The 25932-nt window shown below is 36.7% G+C and overlaps 1 protein-coding gene and 2 long non-coding RNA genes across 3 annotated transcripts; 2 read left to right on the forward strand and 1 right to left on the reverse strand.

The window, feature by feature from the left end:
* Positions 1–1821: 1821 nt before the first annotated feature.
* Positions 1822–6785, reverse strand: LOC149109243 (uncharacterized). Its single transcript, XR_016208541.1, has 2 exons — positions 6230–6785; positions 1822–1991 (listed from the first exon to the last, which is right to left on the reverse strand). It is a non-coding gene; the product is annotated as an uncharacterized LOC149109243 (long non-coding RNA).
* A 912-nt stretch (positions 6786–7697) lies between these two features.
* On the forward strand, positions 7698–10412 carry LOC149109244 (uncharacterized). The gene is made up of 2 exons (XR_016208830.1): positions 7698–8008; positions 8144–10412. It is a non-coding gene; the product is annotated as an uncharacterized LOC149109244 (long non-coding RNA).
* A 6054-nt stretch (positions 10413–16466) lies between these two features.
* On the forward strand, positions 16467–25090 carry LOC110061703 (anion exchange protein 2-like). Its single transcript, XM_020768552.2, has 4 exons — positions 16467–16978; positions 20034–20039; positions 20625–21048; positions 22844–25090. Exons 1-4 carry the CDS (start codon positions 16467–16469, stop codon positions 24707–24709), a joined length of 2808 nt encoding a protein of 935 aa, XP_020624211.2. The 3' UTR covers positions 24710–25090.
* Positions 25091–25932: the final 842 nt, after the last annotated feature.

Genomic DNA, 25932 nt, shown 5'->3' on the forward strand with positions numbered 1-25932 from the left:
GACCAAGTTCCTCATCTATTAATCCCTGTCATATTGGCAACCCATTTTGAAAGGTTACTAAAAAATTGTGCATTATATTTCAGTGTGCTTTCTCTTTGTAATCTTACATCAAGATATTTCAATCCCTAAGGAAATGAGAGAACACTAGCAATTCTGACAATTTTCAGTAATTCATCACTTTCAATATGCCATCTAAACAAATTGTTCATAAACAGTAGTGAAATTTCATGCCCCTACACCTAGCCATAAAAGGAAGTCTGGGAACAGGCAATAGCAACAGTGACAGTGCCAGGCTGGTGAATTTTACAAGCTAATGAACTCATGTCTAACAATGATGAGTGATGAAGAAGCATGGTGCAGTGAAACTGAAGAATCAGACTGTGAGTGACAGTGATAGAGTCAGTGTCGTGAGAGTGATGCTAGTGTCTGTGAACTTGGACCAGATCAGCAAAGAAAAGGTTTTGTACTAGAAATTGACGGAGAGCAACAAGTTTGTGCTAAAAAACTGAAGAAGCTGGCTCAGACCAGTCTTAAAGCCAGCATCTACTTACAGTACTTGTCAAGAGTTCCTGACTTGTGTATGTGGGAAGGCTCTCTGTAATGACCTATATGGGGAGGCTCAGCTCACGATGAGTACCTTTTTCAGGCGTCAGGTATAAAATTAATGATAGGGATTTCACAAGTTGAGGTGTATGAAAGGGTAGGAAAATCTGTCATTTAGGGATTCCATTCTTCTGGTTCTAAAATGTTGTTGAAAAGCTCTCATTTACTCTCCTCAGCCAGAATGAAGAGATTCTGTAATATTATTTATTAACTTCTTTCCAAGGGAATAGAAAAGGGATGCAGTATTCTTAAATAGGTTTGTTAAAGGGGTACATTTACCCTTTTGCAATGTAAGGTCGACAAAAGAGGTGCCATTTCTATCAAAATGGTACAAATGTATACAAAAGGGTAAGGGGTAATGGACCTTGAGATAAGGCCTTTCCATTTAAAACTTTGTAGAATACCCCTTCCCCCCCCCCCCCCCTCCCAGCTTGTGAAACAAAGATGTTCAAATTATTGTTTTGTGAAAAAAGGCAATTATTAAAAAACAAAACGGTGCCAAGAGATTAAGTGATTGTCAATGCAAGTTTCCATTTGTATTTTGAATTAAAATGGGTATAACATGATCCTCAAGTATACTACGCAGCTTCACAGAGAGGCCCAAACTGATGATGAAAACATATGTTTTAACACTTAAAATTCTATTTTTGCCTCTTCCCTTGTACCTTGTGACCTTTGTAGGGAAATTCTGAAAAGGTCCCCACCGCCACCCCAAAAAATTCAAATTTTATATACAAATCACTTTTTTATCTTGAAAATGGTCTCAGAGACAACAAAACATTTTTATGGCTAGCTAAACTACTTATTAGGAAAATAAAAATGTTCAAGGAAAAAATGAACAGGAAGAAACAACAACAAATTAACTTTTTTTTTTCAGAAGAGCTACTACTTGTATATTTTTTTAACTTACATGTAGGTCAACATAATTTGTTTTCACAATTTACCACAAAAGAAAACACCACAGAAAGGGGAACTATAGTTGTGGCATCTGAGCTACATTTTTAAATGGAAACATTTCCCATAAAAAATTTCCAAATTATATTCTTACCAGTACAACAACATACCAGCTATATTGTGCAGAGAAGTATACTTTATTAATAAAATTGATGTAGTGAAATTTTCTATTTAATTTTTGTACACCTGATCTTACAGAGTGCAACCTTTGGTTTAACTGGTTCACTTTACTGTTAAGGAATAATTAAATAAATCACACCAGAGTGGCTTTGTATCTTTATTATAATTCTCATTATCAGTAGAGAAATCACACTTGTATACTGGTCCACTGATCAATACTCTTACGTGTATGTTAAACATGGGAAAGTAGGTTGCATCATCTAAATCATAACATTGTATGCCTGTGTGGGGTGTATATGCCAGGAGGTAACCACCTAAGAAAAGACAAACATAAATTATGTCATTGTTTCAATGACTCACCCTAAGTGGGTATTATGCTCATTACCACCTTAATAAACAAGATATATTAAAGTATAATTTTTACCTCCGCTTTAAACTTTTCAAACCTACAGTTTGTTTTCACTTTCAGAGAGGTTCTTAAATTCACAAGCACACCACCCACCCCCCTCAGCCCTGATTCCTACTCTCCCATAGCCAGGATCCCATTTCAAGCCTCCAATAAATCAGTAATTTTTTTCTAATTTTGGTCTGACTTAGATTCATCTCCACTCAGCCATGAAAGCAATGGTGGTAGATTTCTGGATATTTGTTGGTCTAGTTCACTATTGTTCTCAGATTCCCACCTCCCTTTTGACAGAATTAAATTCCGTTAAAAAATAAACTACAGTAGTTTAATCAAATTAATGCAGAGGCAAACGTTGAACCAGAAACTTACTATAATTTTGGTATGAACGATACCAAAGTATAACTTACATAATTAATATCACATCTTTTCTATTGTAATTTAAGACAGTGCAACTACTAATAGATTGACCCCAAAAACCTAAAAACATGACTTTAGAAACACAGGTAAGTGAGAATATTACCAGTTTTGCTTTTGCCACCAAGCACTCTGCTTTTAAAAAAAATACATGGAAGATAATGACAAAGCAATAACAAAACCAGCCAACCAACCTCTGGCAATTCAATAAACACACCAAATTCCCCTCCAAAATTCTCTTCAACACCTTACAGTACATGTTAATGTCAGCAGCATAAATTCAACTCAATGATTTGGCATGCTACTTCATCAAATGTTTATCCCTTGATTCAGACGTTTTAGGAGTATCAAATAGAATTCCGCTATAGATTACAAATGCTGTTTACCTTAACAAATATTTGCATTAATTCTGGAGATATTTAAGTTCAAAATGTGTAAAATATATGCAAATGAGAGGACTGATGATGTCATACACCAAACCCAATATTATATCAAGTGCAGACCATATATACAGCAGAGATCATTGAAACTTGGTAACCTTATAGTTCTACAAGCAACACACTAATATGGCTATAAAAAAATGTTCCCTATTGGCAACTCAATCTTTTCCAGTCCCCTCTAACCCAATTTCAATAATGCAGTGATTTTCAGCTTGAAAAACATTAATCAAGGACATGAGGTGACCAGAAAAGCCTAGAATATCAGGGAAGGTCTGAAATGCAGTCTGTTGCCATGGTAACAAAACTGTTACGCTCATATTATGTAGCACATCTGCAAATTGCATCGTAATAGTACTGTCCCCACTGGAGCCCATGGTTCAGTAGTTTACTTGGAGAATAAATTTCATAACTTTCCTGGGGGACTGGATGATCTAACCGGTATGTGGGAGACAGCTCCCAGAATATTTGCAAGAATGTATGACTATCTCTTCACAGGTATTCATTAATAAATAAATAAATAAATAAATAAATAAATAAATAAATAAATAAATAAATAGACACTAACACTACTAACATGACTGAGTTTGGAAAATATATATATTTTTAGTCTATGATATTTTGAAAAATTCCCCTCTCCCATCTAACATGCTGATCTTCTTTAATTTGGTACTTGAAATTGATAACAAGGATGCTACACCTTGGCAACTCGTTGGCCAGGATATGTTGCACAGTCTTCACATCAGATAATGGGTCTGTACATATTATTTATGTATTTATTAAACAGAGATCTCCCCATCCCATCCCTATGAAAATTCCAATTTTTATTAATAGTTTTCTTTAAAAAGTTTGGCTTTTGAGACCCTCCCCATCCCTGGAATTTCCAGTAATCTCCTTGGGGTGGGTATGGACATTTTCTAGAACCACACAATAAAACAAATAAACAAACTTTAAGATAAAATGTTGAAGTATAAGTCAGTGGGACATATATACATTGATCAACTTATAAAGACATGATTGATCATTGCAACGTACTATACACAACTTAAGCAAAGGTGAAATTATAGTCTGAAAAAAAAAATTAGGTGTGAACTGGATTCTAACCCATTACCTCTGTGATACCGGTGCGATAACTTAATTAATTAAAGTTCTATGCTACAACATACCAAACTGCTAATTTATTATGAAGTGACACAGCTAAAGGAGAGTTGTCAAGAAATCAACTTTTTTGTGAATTCTAAGATCAATATGAGTCTTCTAAATTTAAGATTATTATACCTAACAAAAGACATACAGTAGGGCACTGCACTGTGTGCTCTCTCTACACACTCTTCCAGGCAGGATAGTAATACATATACATGTACTTTTTTTTTTGTTTGGAATATACTGTTACTGCATGGTCATACGAGAGGTACTAGTTGCTGCTGAGTAGTCTTAAAATAAGTGAACTAAGTGTGACAAAATATAATGTATATTAAATCTGCACCAGTTCAGTACAATTTAATACCAAATTTTAATCAGCCGCAAAAAAAAATTGTTAGCACCTGATATTACATGTACTTTGTGAAGGCTTCTGGAGGGGTTATACTTTTATAAAGCACCTGGCAGCAAGTACTATTTTGATTTACTAAAGCAAGACTGTAGTAACTGCTAAGAAAATGTGTTTTGTACATCCCAGAAAAATTGAGTGGGGGTCAGTGCAGACCTCTTCAAAAAAGTTAAACTCTTAACCTATTTATGACCAAAATCTGTGATTTTCCCTACCCCATTTATGACTGTTGCGACTGCTACAGTTGCCCTAAACATAAGTTTTGAAGGACTTTAGTCGATGGTCTTATCAATAATGATGAAAATTGAGGTAGCTTATTCTAAAAAAACATAACAAATTAAAGACTAGAGGGCAAAAGCCTTACCCTGGAGTATTTATGACCAAAACGACTGAATAACCATACCCTTTGGGGCTGCACAGCTGTATATAGCACATAGAGGAGAGTTCCCCCCCCCCCCCCCTACCACTGGAGCAGGAATCAAAATATTATTGCCTTGATGACATAATAAAGATAAAATCTCAAAATAATCAAGAGTTACATATATGCATGGGACTTCACTAACAAAATGATGCCTGTTGCTTGCTGTAAATTGTATATAAATTACTCCTACAATGTGCCAGAATTCTGTTAATCTGGTCACCAACAGGTCACAAAAATCTGACTGTATAATTAATAAATAAAAAAATGACCGACTGAGCTTTTGTTTGAGCCAGAATAGAGTGGCCATAATAACTAGGTGGCTGTGTTAACAGGGGTGGCCGTATGGTGAGGTACATTCCACAGTAGTGATAAAGATGACACTCTCAAACATCAGTACCCATAAAGATTTTGGACAGTATATTTTGCATAATCAGTTGGAAGAGGAAGAGGGAAAATGGAAATAAAATAGAATAGCTCTTGTGTACCAGAGACAACCCTTTCCCCGAGTTACCCTGGCGGAGCTAACTTTTCACTTATTTCTTTGCAAAATTCAACCAACCGTTTACATGAGGATGACGAACCAGACTTGGGGGCGAGACAATTCAGGTGGGCAAGTTGACTCGCCTTGGCAGCTAAAGTAACCAACAACTTTTCTTTGAGTATACATAAACACTTTGGCTCACCTAACTGGAACAACTCTCAGCATGGTGAGTGTCACGTAATGCCTAGATTTAAGATTTAAAGCAGCAATTTGTATCAAAGAAGAGAAAATTAACTCAGCAAAACCCACTCTGATCAAATGAGTGAGGGAAACTTAAACAAAGAGGGATAGTTGCACATTTGATTATTCAATAAGAGTTACGAATAATCATGCAGGGTCAACTTTTACTCGGCCTACTGGGGCTACATTTTCTCATACAAACACTTGATAAAGTTGCCTCAGGGGGAGGGTTATCCCGGGTACCCGAGACCATACAAATGGGACCTGTGTTGCCTCAAAGAACACCCCCATGATTTTCAAAGGGGAAGGTCCATAAACAGGACCTTAACTTAGGGCAGCTTCAATGGCAGATTCCCTCTGATGGCTTGGATTTGAATAATTGATTTAATTACTTTTAAAGAGGACTAGAACTTAAAAATCTTGCTCGAATTTCGATCCAGCGAGGCATAAGCTTCCATGCCGTGAATCAAGTTTTTACTGGGCGTTTTAAAAGCACTCACCGAAGAGAAAGAGACTGATGACCCCAAACTACCGATACATATGTACTGTATCTTACTGAAAACAACAATCTTCAACCAGAAATGTAGGAATGTGGGATACTGACCTTCAGCATGCGATCCAGCTTGTCTCTTCTACCAATACACGTGAGCCAAGAGCAACAAAAGCTCTGGTGACAGCGACTTTCGGAGCTAAACGGCTTCTGTTAATTATGTTCCCGTAGTACACAGTGCAAACTATGGCCAGCAATACTTCATCCAGGTTGTTGTTAACATTATAGGCTATTGCACTTATTGTTATCACTAAATCACGAACAACAAGAACCAAAAGTCGGAACAACACCAGCATTGAAAATGTGTAAAATTGGTCCGACGATGACGGAAGGCTCTCCGATATTTTGCTTCAAAACAAGAATAAACTTTTCTCTTTTCCCGAAATTTTTGCTTCAAAAGTCGAAGTAATGTGTCTGCAACATCCTTCCATACTCAATATAAAATGAAACGAAACTGATGGTTTACAAATAGAGGGAAAACATGAGTAATTGAAACGCCATTTTCTCGCTTTGTGAAACGAGCCGCGAAGCGCAGTGTAAACCGGATGTGACGTCATTTTTTGTTGGATGATGCCTATACGAAAATTTCAGGAGTCTTCTGCCCCGCCCCTGGTTCTGGCACCACGTGATTCAAATGTAGCTGTTTACGCCCAATAACAAGGCAAAACACTAACCCCACCCCTACAGGAATTATTTTGTTGGCTGCACTGGAAATCTACGAGACGGTTTACGGACAAACTAGCCGATTCGTTGCAGCTGGATTACTAGTAACCATCTCGAAAAGACCGACTCTACATCCTAACTCGAAAATCCAACTCCAAATCCAACTCGAAATCCTAACTCGAAAATCCAACTCGAAATCCTAACTCGAAAATCAAACTCGAAAATCAAACTCGAAATCCTAACTCGGAAGTTAGTTTGTCTCAAAACAAACATGCCGTCAATAGAGCGATCAGTTTATTTGCCCAACGCCCGCATCATCTGTGCTATTTTTCTCTATAATTGAACACAGTGTATTGATGGTTTTAATCTTTTATTACAAAGATATGTTAGAAAAGGTAATGATGCAAAGAACCCAGCATTTCTTAGCTTTTTCGTTGTTACGGAAAGAAACCACTTAAATGCAGCGCATACGTAGTAAGTCAAAAAATTGCGATTGAATAAAAAATTGCTTTCTCGGAAATACGCCTTTTTCTCGAGAACCACTCATTAGAATTTCACGAAATTTGGCACGAAACTACTTTAGGAAATAAGTAACTAGAGTATTGAAAAAAAGTGAACTTTAGCAAAAGAAATTCTAGATATTCCATTGAACCTTCAACAAGGGATAATTAAAGATCTCTATGTAAAATTATTATCAAAATGGTGTTAGCTTGCGAGTATCGTTACAGGCTTGCTGCATGCAAATTATAAAGAAGATCTAATGACTAGATTTTCTACAAAATCGACAAAAGTGATTTTAAAGGCTGTTTATATTTATTCGTGATGCCATGGCAACGGCACATACGTCAGCTTAATTATGAAACAAGACGCATATCTGCGTAAACTTGGGCGTCTTTCCTGGCATATCGAGCTGTAAACGCCAGGAAATCGACATGGTGAAGTCTTAGTTGTCTTTTGTCGATACAAGCGTCAAGAGTTTCACGCCTCCGGTTTTTTAGGCAATGCATTATGGGATATGCGCTCCAGAAAAGTGAGCACCAACTCTTGAATGTCCGCCATGACTGAATATTCGTTTCAACTTCGCGTCTGTTTACCTCTTATTTATGCTGTGTTTTTCCACTGGAATACTTCCTTTACGCATTTTATACTGGTTAGCAATTCTATAAACTGGTGAGTCAATCAATTTTTTGGCTAATTATGTCTTCCGCGAAAAATAATGTGATAAAACTTCATGAGTTTCGAGAGGGATGTTTACTTGCGAAATGTTTCAAGTCTGTAATCAATCTGTTTTGATTTCTTCTCTAGGAATGGGATTTGGGCACCGGAATTGTGTTTTTGTTGGCTGCCCAAACCAGAAAGGTTGAATAAATGGGCGAAACAAACCTGCACTGTCCATGCATGTTTGAACGGGACACATACCTGCGACTGCGAGCCACCATTCAAGCTTTTTCCCTTTCCCACGGAGAAAAAGGATAGCGAAGGAAGAAGACGTCAATGTTGCTGAGTCATTGCATTTTCAATTGGTGCTAGCTATTATATTGTTTCAATTGCCATTTGCTTCTTAATTTAATGGGCCAAATTTATTAATGTCACCGTTTATAATTCTGGACTTTTTACTTGGCTATATATGTACCTGTATTACAAATAATATTGCTATTTTTGCACATGCCACATTTCATAAATCTCATTGTTCAATGGCTAAATGTGGTTCTCATGTGCTCTATGTTATGGCTATTTTTAACCCCGTTAATTATAAAAGGCTTAATTTCAAAGCTATTTTAACCCTGTTTATGTCTATTTTAAAGCTATTTTAAAGCTAATTCATGTAAGTTTTGGTCAGCACTCTGGACTATTTTTTGTTTCAAAATAATAGGTTTAAAATAGGTAAAAAATTGCTTTAAAATAGTCCAGAAAAATAGTAAAAAAAAAAAAAACAACAAAAATGATAGGAGTAAAATAACATATAAAATAGGTGTAAAACAGATATAAAATACGCATTATTTTCGTAAGGGGCAATTTCACCTACCCACGCGACAGGAAATAAATCTTGTACTAGTATACTGAATTCATGAATTCAAGTACATTTTGTCAGTTTTCTGAACTGCCATCTGCATGCATGAATGACCACAAAATGTTGGCTTAAAAATTAAGTTAAGAACGTCAAGCTCTTTGTGTTATGTATACAAGGGTGGGACAGATGAGTATCAATGTTGTTTGTGGTTGTTGACAGGAAGATCCTCATTGAGGTGATGACCTCTTCTTTGTCTTTTTATGTTGTTGTGCAATCATTATGCCTTCAATATTGGCTACAAAGCTATTATATTCAAAGAATATTTTATATAAATTTCCTTGGAGTATTGTTTGGGAATACAGTTGTTTGTTTCATTAGAAACTTAATTATACCTCACTGAGGGCTATTCAAACTCAACCTTTCTCAGTGTGAACAGAATGTACAAAATACATAGCAATGATGGATCACCCTTGCAAGTGCAACAGTCTAGTGCCATATATTTTGTGTATTGTGTTTAAATTTGTAAAGTTGTACATTAAATGGTTCTTACTGAGGTATTATTATAAGAACCATGAGGACATTATTATGATTTTACTACAAAAAAGCCAGAAAATGGCTTATGTTTTAATATACATGGAAGAGTTTTGTTTAGGGTTTTTATCACTGACTCAACAAAAAAAAAATACTAACTGCTCTATAAGTAAAGAAATGCAGATGTAAGTGGGTTATTGTAGAATTTTCAGTGAGAGGAATATTTAAAGGGGCTGTGTTGAAGATTTAAATTATTTTTTTTTTTGCAAGGACTTTAAATTTTGACAACAGTAAAACATTCAGATAACCAGTCTCAATATTCTACATCCACCACTCTTGGTCATTTGCCTCTACTGAAAACTCATGTTGAGGTTTGTTCCTACTTCAAAGAAATTTGATTTCGCTTGACAAGACATGAGTTAATATATTGCGACATGTATCCTTTAATAAAAGTAGGATAATTCAGCCCTTTCCTGGTGGCCATGGAGTCGTATGCAGGACCAGGACCATCTTATTTAGGATTTTTTTTTTCCATCAAGCCTCCAATTTCTCCCGTTTATGCATCATTTGTTAAAATCAATTCATCATTTGGAAATAATTGAGGATTGTTGTAAGAAAAGAGATTTGAAGAGCAACAGTGGTCAATTTAACCTCCAAGGCTGTGGTATGTAACATTCACTTTGAATTTAAATTATCTTTACTTTACTAGATGTGACTCTAGTTGTTAGAGCATGATAAATTAATGGTATTTAGTAGCATACATTGTGTGCTTTTTATTTCACCATAAGCTCCACTTTTAAATTCTAGAGCATTGGGACAACCTCAAGAGGTATCCTGAAATTTCAAGAACTTGTTTGTGGACTGATTTCTGGAGTATTTGGTTGAATGGAAAGTCGCCATTGTAATTATGTGGTTATTAATTTCTCCACACAGAAAAAAGTGGTTATTAAGCAATTATGAAGTAGTTTAATGTCCTGTTGTGAATCCAATGCCTAGCTGGATTACAAATAAAAGACTGAGTTTTAATGTGCATTGCTTTGCATTGAGAGTTGTATTTTTCTACTAATAAGTACAGTGATGGCATTGTAAGACTTAAGTATATGTGATACTACATCCACAAGTGTTTAATCTACACTGTCACTGGCCTCAAAGCTTTGGTTATCATCACACTGAGCACCATGGAAGAGACCTGTAAATGGATTTGATCTTGTCCAGGATCGTGAAAGTAACAGGACTTGTTGAAATACTTCTTGATATACTTACATGAAATAAGAAAAGTACTCTTAAAATGGGAATTAATTTTAAAGAAGCAATATTCTTAAACTGTTCTTGAAAATAAGAATAATCTCTTCTTGAAGTAAGAGCATTCTTTCTTAAATTAAGGATTTTAATAAGGAATCTCAAAGTAAGAAACTGTTTCTTAAAATAAGAATTATTCTTAAAATAAGACATTTAATTAAACAAAACCAAATTTCTTAACTTGAGATTTGTTTTAAGAAATTTATTTCTTACAATAAGATTTTTCATTTAAGAGTGTTCAGCAGTCGCTTGGACAGGAATTCCCATTTCCGAGGCTGCAAACACACGAGCAACCAGTTCTTGCTTGCTTCCGGAAACATTCAAGCCCCGTTGACGGCAATAAAGCTTCAGAGCGTCAGAACGCTGAGAGTTCACTTCATCGTAAGTTAGAGACTCCTCTGACTCCTCAGAACTCACTGCAGCCGGTCAGAAATTCTTGGCCTGAAATCACGACTTTAAATGTAATTTTTTTCCCTAAAAATTATCCGGAAACCGTCACTTGAAACTTTAGACGTATGTAGTTGATTAGGATTGGTAGTAGATGAATTAAAGACGGAGAAATAAGACAAGATAAAAGGTAACTAGACGCGAAGCTGAAACGAATATTCAGTAATGGCGGAGATTCGAGAGTTGGTGCTCACTTTTCTGGAGCGCATATCCCATAATGCATTGCCTAAAAACCGGAAGCGGGAAACTCTTGATGCTTGTATTGTTTCATAGCTCTAGCATAGTGTTGTATATTGCCCACTGTCCGTTTTTTTAGGCCTGGTCTGTAGGACGCGTTTTTTTTTAAGTAAAGCAATGAAGGTTTTGGCAGTAAAATGCTAACTTTCAACCTAAATGATTGCATTTGTGTCCATCTATGTGGCCAACAGGATTTTTAAAAAATAGATAAAGTATTGCTTATTGAAATGAACTCAGATACTAAAATGTCATGTTTGTCCTATGGGTTAACACTCTTAAACCCAGCTTGTTTCAGATATTGTTTTGAATGATTGCATTCTTTTGGTTATAGTATGATTTGGGAGAGTTTTTTTAGAGAAGAAGTAACTTTTCTTTTACGGAGATTTTGGAAAATGTGTAGTTTCTTAAATTATCCATATCTCCCACACGGAAGGGATTTTTTTCTAATCCCCCACTCTAGAAATTCCAATTAAGCGTCATACATGTCCTCAAAGGTTTTGGCCTTTGAGACCACTGCCACCCTCAGGAATTTCCAATACATTCTGTGGGGAAATATGGACATAATCTGGAACCACACAATGTTTTTGGAGGTTAGAAGGGAAACTATAGCAAAGTTTGCAGGGATATCTTTTGTTAGCTTCATCCCCACTTGCAAATGGTATTGTTTTTTGGAAAAAAGGAACTTTGATTGAAATTGGTGTTTCGTGGGAATTTCTGTTTGTCAGTATGTTTAAGGAATACTTCAAGCTTTTTGAATGAAGAACAATGTTTATTGAACAAATAATTACCAATAAATTCAGATCTATGTTTCTTGTGAATGTAAATGCTTATGTAAATGCTTGTTTGTTCAGTAGAGATAATCAGTCGCCTAGATAGCCAAAGTAAGTTCCAGATGTTTACACTATTTTCCGGCCGCAATGTTGGCGTACCGCGGAGGTACTCGTCTCTGTAAATTTGTGCGAAATATTTCGACGAATATCTGAGCTTGGGAAAACGCACAATTAAAAATTAGCGAAGTGTCATCTTTATTAATCTCCTATAACATCACAATTTCTTGATTTAATCCACTAAATGGTTGTCGAATAAATGTTTTATTGCGTCAGGATTGCGTGACAGTGCAAGCCAAGAATTGTTTTGCTGGGGTCAACGTACATGTACATTGGTTTCTTTCAGCTTAAATGTACAATAATTCGCTACATGGGTTTTACTCTTGTAAAGACACCATGATAGCTCTGCTACAAGAAAATAACGAGAAAATATCGTTTAGTTCGAGATTTTATCTTTATTATACTTAACAAAGTTTCTCGGCGCGTTTTACCTAGGTGTACTCCAACAGATACATTCGTAAACAAATTTTCTAACCTTTCTGCTCTTGTTGCTCAGACGTTCTTGAGTTCGTACTGGGATTCTACTTGGTTCACGATGATACGATGACGCTACTGAAGATGCTTTTATCAAGTTCAAGAGTTGATAGCCCCAGTTGATGGCTCCTTTGGTATAACGTGATTCTTGATAAATTCATTAATTAATTAATTTTTTTAATTAATAAGTATACTCCTGAAACAGTGGAACTATACTAGGAGTTGAAAATAACATAAAAGCACGTAATAAATAATTACAATATGTATATATACAGTAAAAATTATAAGTTTTTTATTTTTTATTTTTTTTTATTATTATTGCTAAACACATAATTACTTACATTGCCTTACTCTACTCACAACAATAACTAACCTACTTACAATACACTACATTATTATTATTATCATCATCATCATTATTATTATTATTATTTCTAATGCTTTTACCGTCTTACAAACGTTACTTACAATACATAAAAAAAAACACCTATTTACAATACTTGGCATTACGTTACTTACAATAGACATTGATTGCTTATTATGACTTACACATTACGTTACTTAAGGAGTTACAATACAATGTAATTACTTAATTATAGAAAAAAACAACAACAACAACAACAACAAAACAAACAAAACAAAGAGAAACAAAGACCTTGCAACTAATTACTAAGGGAAACGCCTTAAATGGTGAGAAGGAATTTCCACTTCTGTTGAAATTCCCTTTCGCCATTCGACGTGGCAGCAATATATTTTTCTATCTCGATTTTATCCTGCACTAATGAGATGAAGTCGCTGAAAACGAACATAGTATTATTTAGAGCGTTGATATAAAGAAAATATTTGCCTAGTATTATGAGGTGGTTGAGGGTCAAACGGTGAGTACAAGGACGAGTAATTCCAAATAATACCTCTGGCTCGGAGAGAAGTAAACTCGCGTTACTTACAGTAGAATACCAACTTTGGAACTTATACCAAAAGGAAGACGCTTGCGGACAGCTAATAAACAAATGACGTATGTTTTGACTATCAGAGGGACAGAAAGGGCAGGATGGGGAGGCAACCTTGTTCATTTTGTATAATATACTGTTCGTGGCTAAAATGTTGTGTATAATTTTGTGCTGAAACATTGCCAATTTAACTTCTTTTGTGGCTGTGAAAGGCAGAAGATAAATTTTATTTAGATTCTCTTTTGCGATGCCGTATGATAAGAGTTTTTTTTCTGAAGTGGGAGGAGGAAGATTTTCTAAGGTTAACAGTTTGTCGTATAACATCTTGCACGTTATGTTACAGATTGGCGGCGGAGGTGTAGTAGAGTCGCCAGAATTAACGTGAAGGAGCTTCTTCCAACTTTGAGGGATCTCAGATAAAAGACTCTAATATTGTAAAAAGTTGCAATTTAGCATGTATCTATTGCGCAAGGAAAGGAAAGGCAGGAAGCAATTTTCACGCTCGTCAAAAAGGTCTGAAATTTGCTTTATACCTGCTCGGTGCCAATGAGGTAGATATACCATTTTTTTGTCAATCGTAATGAATTTGTTGTTCCAGATTGTCTGAGACAGTATCTCGGTCTTGCTGTGAGGTGTCGTAGACACGATTTCTTGCCAATGATGAATAATTTGTTTGTAAAATTCAGGAAGATGGCCATTAAGATCAAGAAAGTTGTAGTCATAATTACATATTGTAATAAATAATTACAATATGTATATATCCAGTAAAAATTATAAGTTAGTAAAAGATAAAATAAAATAGATTAAGTATAATCTCGTCGAGATAAGTTAGGACGTCTGAATATACATTATACAAAAGATTTAATGGCTGCAAGAGCAATAGTCTTAAAATTATTTATATTAACATCTTCATAAATAGGTAAATTGTTCCACGCTACTATTGTCCTTGGATAAAAGGAAAACTTATAGAAACTTATGGATTAAATTAATCTCTCGTAAGGCTTGCAGACCGACCCGTTCCGAAAACGCTTAATGTCCTTTAGTGTTGGTCTACCTCGAACGGTGTGTTCGTTTGTATATCATTTCATCGGGAAAAATTAACGTCCGGGCGGTGTGGGGGTATTCAGCGGGCACACTTTTATATAAAAATACGTTGTGTAAGTGATCCCGTAAAATTAAAGGACATTTCAGTTGCACATACGTAACAAGACATACTTTTCCCGCGTAAAATGTAAATATGGCGGACAAAGTGGACGAGGAATATCTCCGTCTGCATTTGCATGATTATAGAAAGGAAAATGGCTATGTCTTTGGTTTTTTCGAGGGTGATTTTAAAGAATTCTTGAAGAGTATATGTCTCCGAATTCAAGCTGCTTTGTTCTGTCAGATCGCTATAGTAAGGAATCTTACTTGCAGGAGGAATGCGAATTTATACGAGATTTGCCGAGATGATGACGGAGAAGACTGGGTGGGCTGCGACGGGTGCGCCCAATATTTCCATGCGAACTGCCTCGGTGTCAGTTATTCCAAAGTCCTCTCACAGCCATTCTTCTTTTGCCCTCATTGACAACCATTTTTATAGTTGATTGCATTATAAACTAGCCCCAGATTATTTGTCTTAGACAAGATTTTTGTTTTTAAACCAGTCTTAATTCCATTTGTAAATTCTTGAGCCTCTTACCAGTTGTTTTGAACACGGCATAACATTATATCGATTCCATGTCAGTAAACCTAAAAGTGAAACTGAGAAAATACTCTTCTTTTTTTTCTTTGCCGTTAAATTAATTAAGCCTTAGTCAGCTGCCACAGTGATGGAACAACGTACTTCAGTATGCCTCGGAAAAAGACCACGTTTGTCCGCCTTATATCATGCAATGCAGAACTCGGAATGCTACCATTCGATTGTAATGAACTTTTGCCGGACGTTACGCGCGCAATGGCGTAATTGTAACTTATGTACAGAAGAGGGGGAAAAAGAGAAAATTTGAGAAAGTTTGAGAAAATGATACCAGGTGTGCAACATTGAGCGAATGCACACTTTTGAAAGTTTTAAGCGTTATTTGATGACAATTAATGACACCTAAATAAAGAAATTAACTTTAAAGATATGTGTGAACAGTACTTAAATATTCCGTGACGCTTACACAACATATTATTTATCTAAAAGCATGCCCGTTGAATACCCCCACACTCCGCCCGGGCGTTCATTTTTCCCCATTTCATCGCCCCAGAAATCATGGAATCAGTGCTAACTTTTCACGACGACAACTTCTGTAAATTCCATGTGCTGTACGCATGCACAGGTGACGCATGCGCTTTAGAGTCCAGACGGCGATTTGTGACTGAACGCAAACAAAAATGAAGGGCAATTTTAAACTTGGGCTCCCTTTGGGATACGCCCAAGTAAAAAACAAAGTTTGTGTTGTTAACTTGCTTGCTGCCATTTTTGGCGACCGAGGGATCAAGGGTCTCAGAGACTTCTGCCTTCTTCTGCCGCGCGCTCCTATAATTAAAAATGAGTTATGGCAGAAAAACGGTGAAGTAAAAAAGTCCTGTACATTGCCCAGACACAGCTGTTTTTCACCCATTCAGCGACAAATCAAATCAGTAATCAGACTGAATTAATTGCTAATGCATCAAATTCATGGGAAGTTAGTAAATCGAATTATTGTTCTTGATCGTCATAATAAGATGGATCTTAGCAATTAGTGACGTCATTAATGACTGTAGCGGAGCCGCATTGTGGCACAGCAGAAACAAAAAATGTAGGCTGCATCAACTACAGCCCTTAGATGGATTCCGTCCACAGTCTAAGGAATGATCAGTCTTTTCTTTCTTTTCACGAAGGATTCGTCGAATTAGAGGAACTCACCAGTTGCGGTAACGAACTAGTTTGGAAAGAACGAGCACGATGGATTAAACTCGAAGAAGATGTTGAAGAATGTGCGGATCGATGGGGGAAACCTCACATTCCCTGTCTTACGTATCGAAGCTTAAGAGAAGTTGAAACAAATCTTCAAAACGGCGCTATTCTGTTAGACCTTCCAAGAGGAAGTTTACCTTCTATTTCAGAAGCAGTAGTTGACGAAATCAAAGTACTGAAAAATCTTGGAAACGAGGAATGTCGCACAATAAAAGCCGCTTTGTTGGCAAGACATGAACATCAATATCAGCAAAAAGGAGGAAAGCATCGAAAAATTATTGCCAGGCGTCTTTCAAGAATCATGCCTCAAGGAAAACGTCTCGTACAGCCGGCGAATACCCATCAGGGTTGTTCACAAAGTGTTCAAGAAAATGATCCCAGGCAGGAAACCAAATACGAAGATGCAAGTGACCCTAGGTATGTGACAATTTCTTTGTTTTCGTATAGCTTTAACATATATAGCTCAAGCCAAGCCCAAAAGCAAAGCTTCGTACTTTTTTTTTAGATGCAATTTTATTTACATGACGAACACCTACACTACTTACAGTACTAATATTACACTTACATTTACACTTACAATATACTTGCTACTTACACTATCCGCGACCGTCCCTTTCACGCTCGCTGAATAAGAGATTGAGAAATGCTCCGCGCCCAGAAGTTCAACGTTTCACTAAAGACCCGAAACACTGAAATTTGCTTTAAATAACGATTCCAATTATTTCTAGCCTTGGTATTAAACTTCACGCTTTAGAAAATTCGAGAGAACCGAATTGTCAATTTGACATTTGCAGTTGTGTAAGCGCTCTTATCAGCTAAGTTCTTTCAAAAAAGTTCTATTTTTTTATCTCAAGAAACCACGAATATTCTTCTTTTAGTCTTGTCAGGAATTTTATTATCCATTTGTTTCACAATGTTCTTTCAAAACTTCGGAGAAACGAAGAAGCGTTGCAATTTTGTCGATCACACCAAGCCAATAAACAATACGGAGTGTTTCAGTCGAGGAACTATCGGCTGATAGTTGCCCCGCGGAAATGTTCTTAAACAAATATTTGCCCGAGAAGCGAAGCTTCCAGGGCAAATATGCTAGTTTTAAGAACATCAAATTTCCAAGGGGTAACTATCAGACCGATAGTTCTGAGACATAAACACTCTATTGTCTTTATTGTTCACCACTAAATTTTCTTCTGTGCGCCAGTTCAAAAATCATATTGAATTATTTTCAACTTTTTGACAAGAAAGCTGTGAAAGCCAAATGTAAAATTATAAAAAGGAAACAAACAACAACCCTCTTAATACAAATTCAATTGTTTATTTTCTATAAGTCCGCTTGTTTACAGAAATATTTTGTACATTGTCCCAATGTGAGTTTTAACTCTCTGAGCTCGGAACTGTTAACCTATGTCAAGTGAACTTGTACATGTAGTGGGAAGATGTTTTGATGCTGTACGTAATGACTAAGCCTGTTTAAATACATAACGAGATCAACAACTGAGTCCCACGGGGTTGTCAGTTGTTTTTGAGTAGCGGGTTCCATACAAAAAGTGGGCGGCTAAGGTTCTTTACGTGAAAAACATGTCGTGGAGCGGCTGGGCCAGACGCGCACTGCGCATTGTTCGGGAAGAGTATGGGAGGGGGAAAATGTGTGAAAAATAATTCCCTGAGATACAGTGTGGGTCTAGTTTCAACAAACATTGTGCACATTTGTAGATAATTTTCGCACTCTTAATTGATTATCCTCAAATCGGGTTTTCATATAAAAGACACAGCAAAGAGGTTAGGGAGGATTGACTCACTCAAGCAAATCGCTCTAAAAAACAAACAACTAGAAGATTTCAATAATAAGTGGAAATATTTTATTTAAGTTTCGCCACCTTACTATTGTTTTTTTTCCTGTCTTCTATATTTTCTTCATTTCTTTTTATTTGATACAATGTAAATCACACTTGCGCCGTTACTCTGCATATGGTATAACTCTACTGTATTGTATTTGTATTTTGTGCATAAGGAGGCAAGAAAGATTTGCAAGAAAGTTTATTTAAAGATGTCTTATCCTTCTTTCTTTGTCATGAATTTTATTCCTGTAATGGTATTGTCATTTCTAATAGTGTTAGCTAAAATTTTCCCGCTTACAACAAAAAGAGAACCTGAGAGCGGCAATGTTGACGGACACCCGTTTCTCGTTTGAAAAACTCAGATGCGCGTCCATTGTTGATAAAGCAGCTGGAGCAATCAGATATAAAAAGATCTAAACCACTTTTAAATACAAGGGCATAAATTAAAAGCTTTAAGTTTACATGCGTAGTTGAGACTTTGTACCATTTCTTCTCCTAGTAGAGACCAGAACAGTAAATAGAATTCTACAGAAAGTCCATCTGTTCCTGGGGTTTTAGTTTCGGAACACTGTTCTGATATGAGAAAGCACTCTTCGTTGAGAAGCGGACGCTAAAGTTCCTCTTGTTGAGTTGCTTCGAGTTTAGCAACATTTGAAGTTTCAAAGAGTAGTTTATAATTCGAGTCATTACAGGTTTTTATAGAACATTTTTCCTTGTTCTAAGATTGTTTTAGGATCGTTGATCTCCATATCGTCGTTTGTTTTAAGCTTTGAAATGTGTGATTTACAATGTTGTCTTTTTTCCATGATCAAAAAATGTTTAGTTTTTTTTTTTCGCCATTTTCGTGCCAACATATCCTGCTTCTTATCATAGCACCTTTTGATATGTTTTCTTTTTTTTTGTCAGTTCTTAGCAGGTTCATCAAATGATCAATTTGTTGTTGGAGGTGCGAATCGGTATTCGGCGTTCCCTGTATTTCGTTTTGTATATTGAACACAGAAACCTCTCACCTCCAGTTTAATAATGTCCCAGTGGAGGCCTTTGTAGTCTAAATAATCGTGCTTTGTTTTGAACTCGGGTATCTTACTCCAAAGATCCTGTACGAACTTTTCATCACTAATCTAGCCTGCATTGCACTTTAAACGAGTTATTGCACCATGTGTGTTGAGATGTTTTGGGGTGTTGTTATCTCCACACACCTCGGAGGTCGAAATTCGTGCACAAATATTTTATTTTGTTAATTACTATCTTTTCTCTCAGTTGAAGTTCCCCCAGTTTTATCCAAAGGTGCTAGAGCGCAATTGAAATCACCTCCTATAACAATTTGCATATCAACGTGCTTCCTAAGACCGTCACTAAACTTTGAGAAGAATATATTTTGACTGCTGTTGTCATTTTGGGCTGTAAATGTTTTCAGTTTTTTGTTTTTTTTTGTAAATCTCGAATCCTGGCTCGAATCCTGGCTCGAAGTTTAGGTATTCTCACATTTGATATAGTTACAATGATAATGTTAGCTTTGAACTGTCTCATTGTCGTTGGTTTCTCTTCGATAGCATTTTTATTTTTCATTTGTACAGAGCTAACTGAAAGGTCTGTTTCAGAAGTTTGTGTTGAATACAATTATTATGTTACAACTACATGTATAGTTATAAGATGTAACGGAAGTTGTAAAGGCAGATGTAACACTTCGACGCAGATGCTGTATGAGATCTTGGAGAGGGTGTGGGAGCAAGAAACTATTACTGCATACTGGAAGGAGGATTATCTGATAAAAACCCCAAAAAGGGAGACTTATCAAACTGTAACAGTTAGGAGAATTGCTATGGTAGTTGTACCAAGAAAAATCCTCAGCCCAATTATCCTGCAAAGGTTAATTGATGAACTTGGTGAAGCTTTGGGGGAACAAAAAGTGGATTTCATAAAGGACAGGTCTTGCGCTAACCATTGCCGGTTTTGTATACAGCGATGTGTTTACAGTTGTCTTCACGTCATTAAAATCGCATGACTTCTTTTGTGACTAATTATGAAACCTCGGCCCAGCTATTTAAGTTTTTAATCTTTATTTTGCGATAGTCTGCATTTTACTTCTGGTCTGCAGTTCACCGCGGGTCTGCAGTCTGAAGTCTGAGGCCTTCGTTCTGCACTGACTGCCCTGTGCTCCCACTGATTTAATTTCATTTATCTCATTTCAGGCCCAAGGTTAGTTTTAAAAGCAAACCACTTTTGTTGCCCCCTCTCCAAAGAGGTGTTGACTCAAGTGAACAAATAGAAGATTTTACAGTGGCTGTCAACCATGATCATTCTACAGACGAGAACTTGGATTTCTTTGAGAATCACAAGGAGACGTCAGAAATACAAGAAAAAATTCCGGAAAATGCTCAAGCCACCACAGTTTTAGTTGGAGCTCATAGTGGTTTGTCCTGCGTAATTAGCGCATTCGTCAGGCTGGCTGGTGGCTGTGATCTGGATAACTTTGCTGAAGTGAAAATACCAGTGCGATTCATATTTGTTCTATTGGGGCCTGAAGATGATAGAGTAGACTATCATGAAGTCGGGCGTTCACTTTCAACACTAATGTCTGATAAAATTTTTCTGGAATTTGCTTATCAAGCGAAGGTAAGTCTAGCATCGAAATGTTTCCTGCTTTTCGCCTGTTCTTTATTTCTTCTAGTATTTTTTTAACAACGCATTTATTTAATCATAACAACACTTACATGACTCAAACTTATATTACATGTCATCACTTACAATTTTCTTAGGTCTGAATTTATAACAATGTAAAAAGCAAAAGTTTTTCTTTCTTTTTTTTATGATCAACAACCTTTTTGCATTATTTGTCTATTTACAGGACATTAATTTTTTTCCAACATACAACGTAATAACTAAGTCGAAAATACATGAAAAAAAAGAAAGAAATGCTGCTTATAAAGTTATTGATAATTATTTAATTTAAATTAAATTCAAATTAAATACCTCAAACACTTCCCATTTCTTTTTAAACTGGCTGATCTTATTTGCCTTAAAAGCTATGTATTCTTCTGTTTCATATTTATTTCCAAAATTCTTTTGAAATGGTTACACCTACAGGTCCACAGATATGTTTTTCCTAGAATGACTAAATAGTTAATCAAATCCATTCCCTCCTTCAGAATACCTATCATAATGTCACGTATCGAGAGGCACCCGCAACTTCCAAGCCTATTTAATATGCAAGAGGACACCATACTCCAAAAACACTTGGAAAAATAGCATTCAAATAGAATATGATGAATAGTTTCTCGACTCTCTTGACAAAAGGTGCAGTTTGGATTTGATACGTATCCTATTTTAAAAGGACGGTCATTTGTATAGAGGATGAAGTTTAACACTTTGTATTGAAAAGAGCGTACATACGGTTCGCTTGCAACCCTCAAAGGTAACGGGTATGCTTCTGAAAGTTGGTCTTAAATCAAATTCATGACCAAGGTTATCCCATTTCCTAGGCTTTTCATATTTGAATTTTATCAGATGATATTAGTAGTTTTTACATTTATAATTTTCCAAGTTAATGACAGTCTTGAAGTTATGTATATTAACACGTAATTTCGATGAGGCAGACTGTCTCAGGCCAGTCCAAACCAAAACAATTGAATTTGTTAAACCTTGCTCTTTCATTGCTCTAAATGACTGAGTATTTGTCATGTCATAAAGCAGGTCCTTTGTGAAAATTACACCATTATCAAAGTAATGTCTGTAGAAAAGATTCCTGCAAGACGTCACGCTCATCTCGAATGTTGACAACACGTTGTCAACGCTCCTAACATAAGCCAATCATATTTTTGCGTCGTGAAAGCAACGCATAATTCAAACTGTTGGGCTTAGGCGGTAGTCCCTCCTTTCGCGCGGCCATTTTTTTCTCGTGGTTTTCTTTCGCGTCACGCACGACGGACTGAGCGAAAGAGGGACTACTCGTAGTCTCTGTTGGTTCTCGTTTCATTTACATAGTATATATGTAGTTAAATTTAAGTCTTGACAATGGTCGCGATGAGCGTTTGCTCGTGTGAACCGATCGAAAATCCTTTGAAAGATGAAAAATTATTGGTTTTGATATTTTTACATTAACGACTTGCATCACAGGAATCGAAACTAGCCAAATTGATGTCTTTAACGCAGGTCGACTGGAGAAGTCTCTGAACTACTTCTACAAGGACTGTCAATACCCGTCAGTACAAAGATACTGAGTAAAATCTTAAAAAATGTTGGATCTGACCTAACATGATGTAAAAGTATAAAAATCTACATTTTGCGGCAACGTTGTTTGCCTGTTTACATTGTTTTTGGTCAGATTCTAGATTTTTTAAGGTTTTAATCATGAACACTGACCGCCCAAACAGTATAAAGATACTGAGTCTTTTAATCCTTTTTGTTACAGAATCGACAGGACTTACTGGAAGCCCTTGTCAGCTTTATGGGTGACAGTCTTATTATCCCTCCTGGAGAATGGGATCGAAATCTGCTGAATCAAACAGTGCCAATCCTAGCCAATCAGGCAAAAGAATTATCGTCTAGAAGACGACGAGGTGGAATCAGAAGTAGAGATGTAGAAAAGGAAACATTTCGTGAGGTGATTCAAGAAAACGAAACCTTTGATGATCCTCTTTCAAGGACAGGCAGGTTTTGTGGTGGACTTGTACGTGATATCAAGAGGAGGTTTCCTCTCTACCTTAGCGATTTTAAAGATGCCTTAGACGTCCATTGTTTACCAGCAATAATCTTTGTATACTTCGCTTGCCTCGCTCCAGCCATCACTTTCGGGGGTTTGCTGAGCGAGAAAACCAACGCGTGGATGGGAGTTTCAGAGATGATTCTGGCAACAGCATTATCTGGAATTCTGTTTTCGTTGTTTGCAGGACAACCACTCATCATAATAGGGGCTACAGGTCCACTACTCGTGTTTGAGAAGAGTACATTTCAACTAAGTGAGAGTTTTGGAATTGAGTTTCTTCCTTGGCGAGCATGGGTTGGAATATGGGTCATGGTTATATGCTTTATTATCGTTGCACTTGAGGGGTGCTTTCTGATCAAATACTTTACGCGTTTTACAGAAGAAATATTTGCTCTAATGATATCCATTATTTTTCTATATGACGCGTTTTACTACGTGGGACATGTTTTTAAATTGTACCCCTTAAGTGATGGTGCCACGAGAAATATGTTGACTCCCTCGAATTTCACTGATAATGGAGAGGTTAATTACACTAAAAGTCACTCAACAGCCAACACAGCCCTCCTCTCCACTGTCTTAATGATTGGAACATTTTTTGTCGCTCATTCTTTGAGGAAGTTGCGTCACAGTCATTTCTTTGGACCGAGGGCTCGACGCATTGTCAGTGATTTTGGGGTGTTTATTGCCATTGTTGCCATGGTGACAGTTGACTGGTTGACAGAGGGCGTGTACACTCAGAAGTTGTCAGTTCCTGATGGCTTATCCGTTACCTCACCCAACAGAGAAAGCTGGCTTATCAATCCGATGGGAGTTACACAACCCATGTCTGCTGGTGCCATCTTTGCAGCCCTTGTTCCAGCAATTCTTGTAAGCATCTTAATTTTCATGGAGATTGAATTCACTGGGATTATTCTGGACAAAAAAGATCATAAATTGAAGAAAGGCGTGGGCTACAACTTGGATCTCTTTGTTTTGGGACTGTTGGTAGGTCTGTGCTCAATTCTGGGTCTGCCTTGGATGTGTGCTACTCCTGTTCACACTCTGTCTAACTTCCACGCCTTGACAGTGATAAGTACAAACCACGCCCCTGGGGAACATGCTCATCTGATTGGAGTAAAAGAGCAACGGCTCACCAACATTGTGATCCACCTTCTGATCGGCTTCACGGTTTTTCTATCGCCAGTAATGCGTCTCATACCCATCGCTGTACTATTTGGAGTGTTTCTTTTCCTTGGAGTGGCATCGTTGTCACACATTCAGTTGGTTGAACGAGTAAAGCTTCTTTTCATTCCTTCTGCTCACCACCCAGATGAAAGATTTGTTATGAATGTTAAAACGAGCAAGATGCATCTGTTTACTATTGTCCAAGTATGCTGTGTATGTGCGCTTATTGCCATGAAACTTACCGTTGTCGCTCCAGCTTTTCCGTTCTTTATCATCTGCATGATTCCGCTCCGTAAACTTTTAGAAAGGTTTTTCTCAAGTGAAGAGCTGGAGGCTTTAGACACTGAAGTAGAGGATGTGTATGACAGTGATATGGATGAATATGATTCAATTCACGTTCCTATCTAAGTAAGATCAATATTTAGAAATCTTTTGATCAATTATAAACTTTAACTCACAGGATAGGAGTCATATTAGATGAAGATGAAAGATTATAGTCTATACAAACATGACTGAAGCACTAAACAATGTCGGCGGAGTTGAAATACCTTTTCTAAAATCATCTTTCTTAATGCCCAGTTGCGTTACCTTTCCATGGCTGAACACTTTTCTAGGGTCCTCTCCTAAAACGTGTGGGAGAAATGAACCAAGCTTTTCAACTGGACTATATCTAACGTTTAAGCACTTAAAAAAAGTATTACAAACCTAATAAATAAAATGTTAAACCGCTAAACAACAGTGTACTAAACATAATTTAGTGTATGTTATAAAGTTTTGTACGCATTTTCACGACCTGATTGTTGCTTTGTAGCCCATCCTCGCTGACTTTACATGAAAAAACGTTGGTCGACAAATAGACTTCCCCGCCTCACATAGCTAACTATTCACAGCAGTCCCTTTCATGTTCGTATAAGATTTGGAGAAAATGGCGACCGCGGAAGGTCAAACGAAATGTGCAAACACACAACACCCACCAAAACAAACGCCATAACTTAAGACAAACCGAACCTCCAAGACTCAAGTTCATTAAAGAACCAAAACCAATTTAATACAAAACTCAAAAGGCCCTTATACATTTACATACTCCAAGGTATTCAATATCAACACAACAGTAAGGAAAAAGAAAATTAAATGAAGGGGAACTAATAAAACAATACCATGAGTACGAACCGAGGATAAGGAATGCTATAAACTGCCATCTCTTGGGAGAACATACAGGAACAATGAAATAATAAAATATAAAACAAAAGGGCAAGGAAGAGAAAAACAAAAATACAAAGAAACCACCCAAGGGATGGTAGCCTGAGCACCAGTGATCCGGCTAGGGCATTAGACACCCTTTAAGGCTACTAAAGGGAGAAGAAAGGTATTTTAGGACCTAAGCCCAGCAAACATATAAAAGATAAATAATGAAACAAAAGGGTTTGTATAACACACTGGGAAATATAAACATAACAAAGTCTTTTTGGCTTCTCAGCCCTGCTAACGCACATCGGGGAATAAAATGCAATAAAAATCTTCTTGGCTTCTCAGCCTAACATGCACAAAATAATAAGATCTCCTTGGCTTTTCAGCCCAACTTAATAGGTCTTCTCGGCATCTCAGTCCAACTTAAAAGGTCTCCTCGGCTT

Source organism: Orbicella faveolata, unplaced genomic scaffold, assembly GCF_042242905.1.
Source record: "Orbicella faveolata isolate gen_17 unplaced genomic scaffold, um_ofav_v1 contig_25, whole genome shotgun sequence".
NCBI lineage: Eukaryota > Metazoa > Cnidaria > Anthozoa > Scleractinia > Merulinidae > Orbicella > Orbicella faveolata.

Excerpts from the sequence above, each read along its gene's own strand:
- LOC110061703 (XM_020768552.2), top strand. The coding sequence starts at position 16,467 with ATGGATTCCGTCCACAGTCTAAGGAATGATCAGTCTTTTCTTTCTTTT. Across the intron at positions 21,049-22,843 it reads AATTTGCTTATCAAGCGAAG|AATCGACAGGACTTACTGGA; the intron begins GTAAGTCTAGCA and ends TTTTTGTTACAG.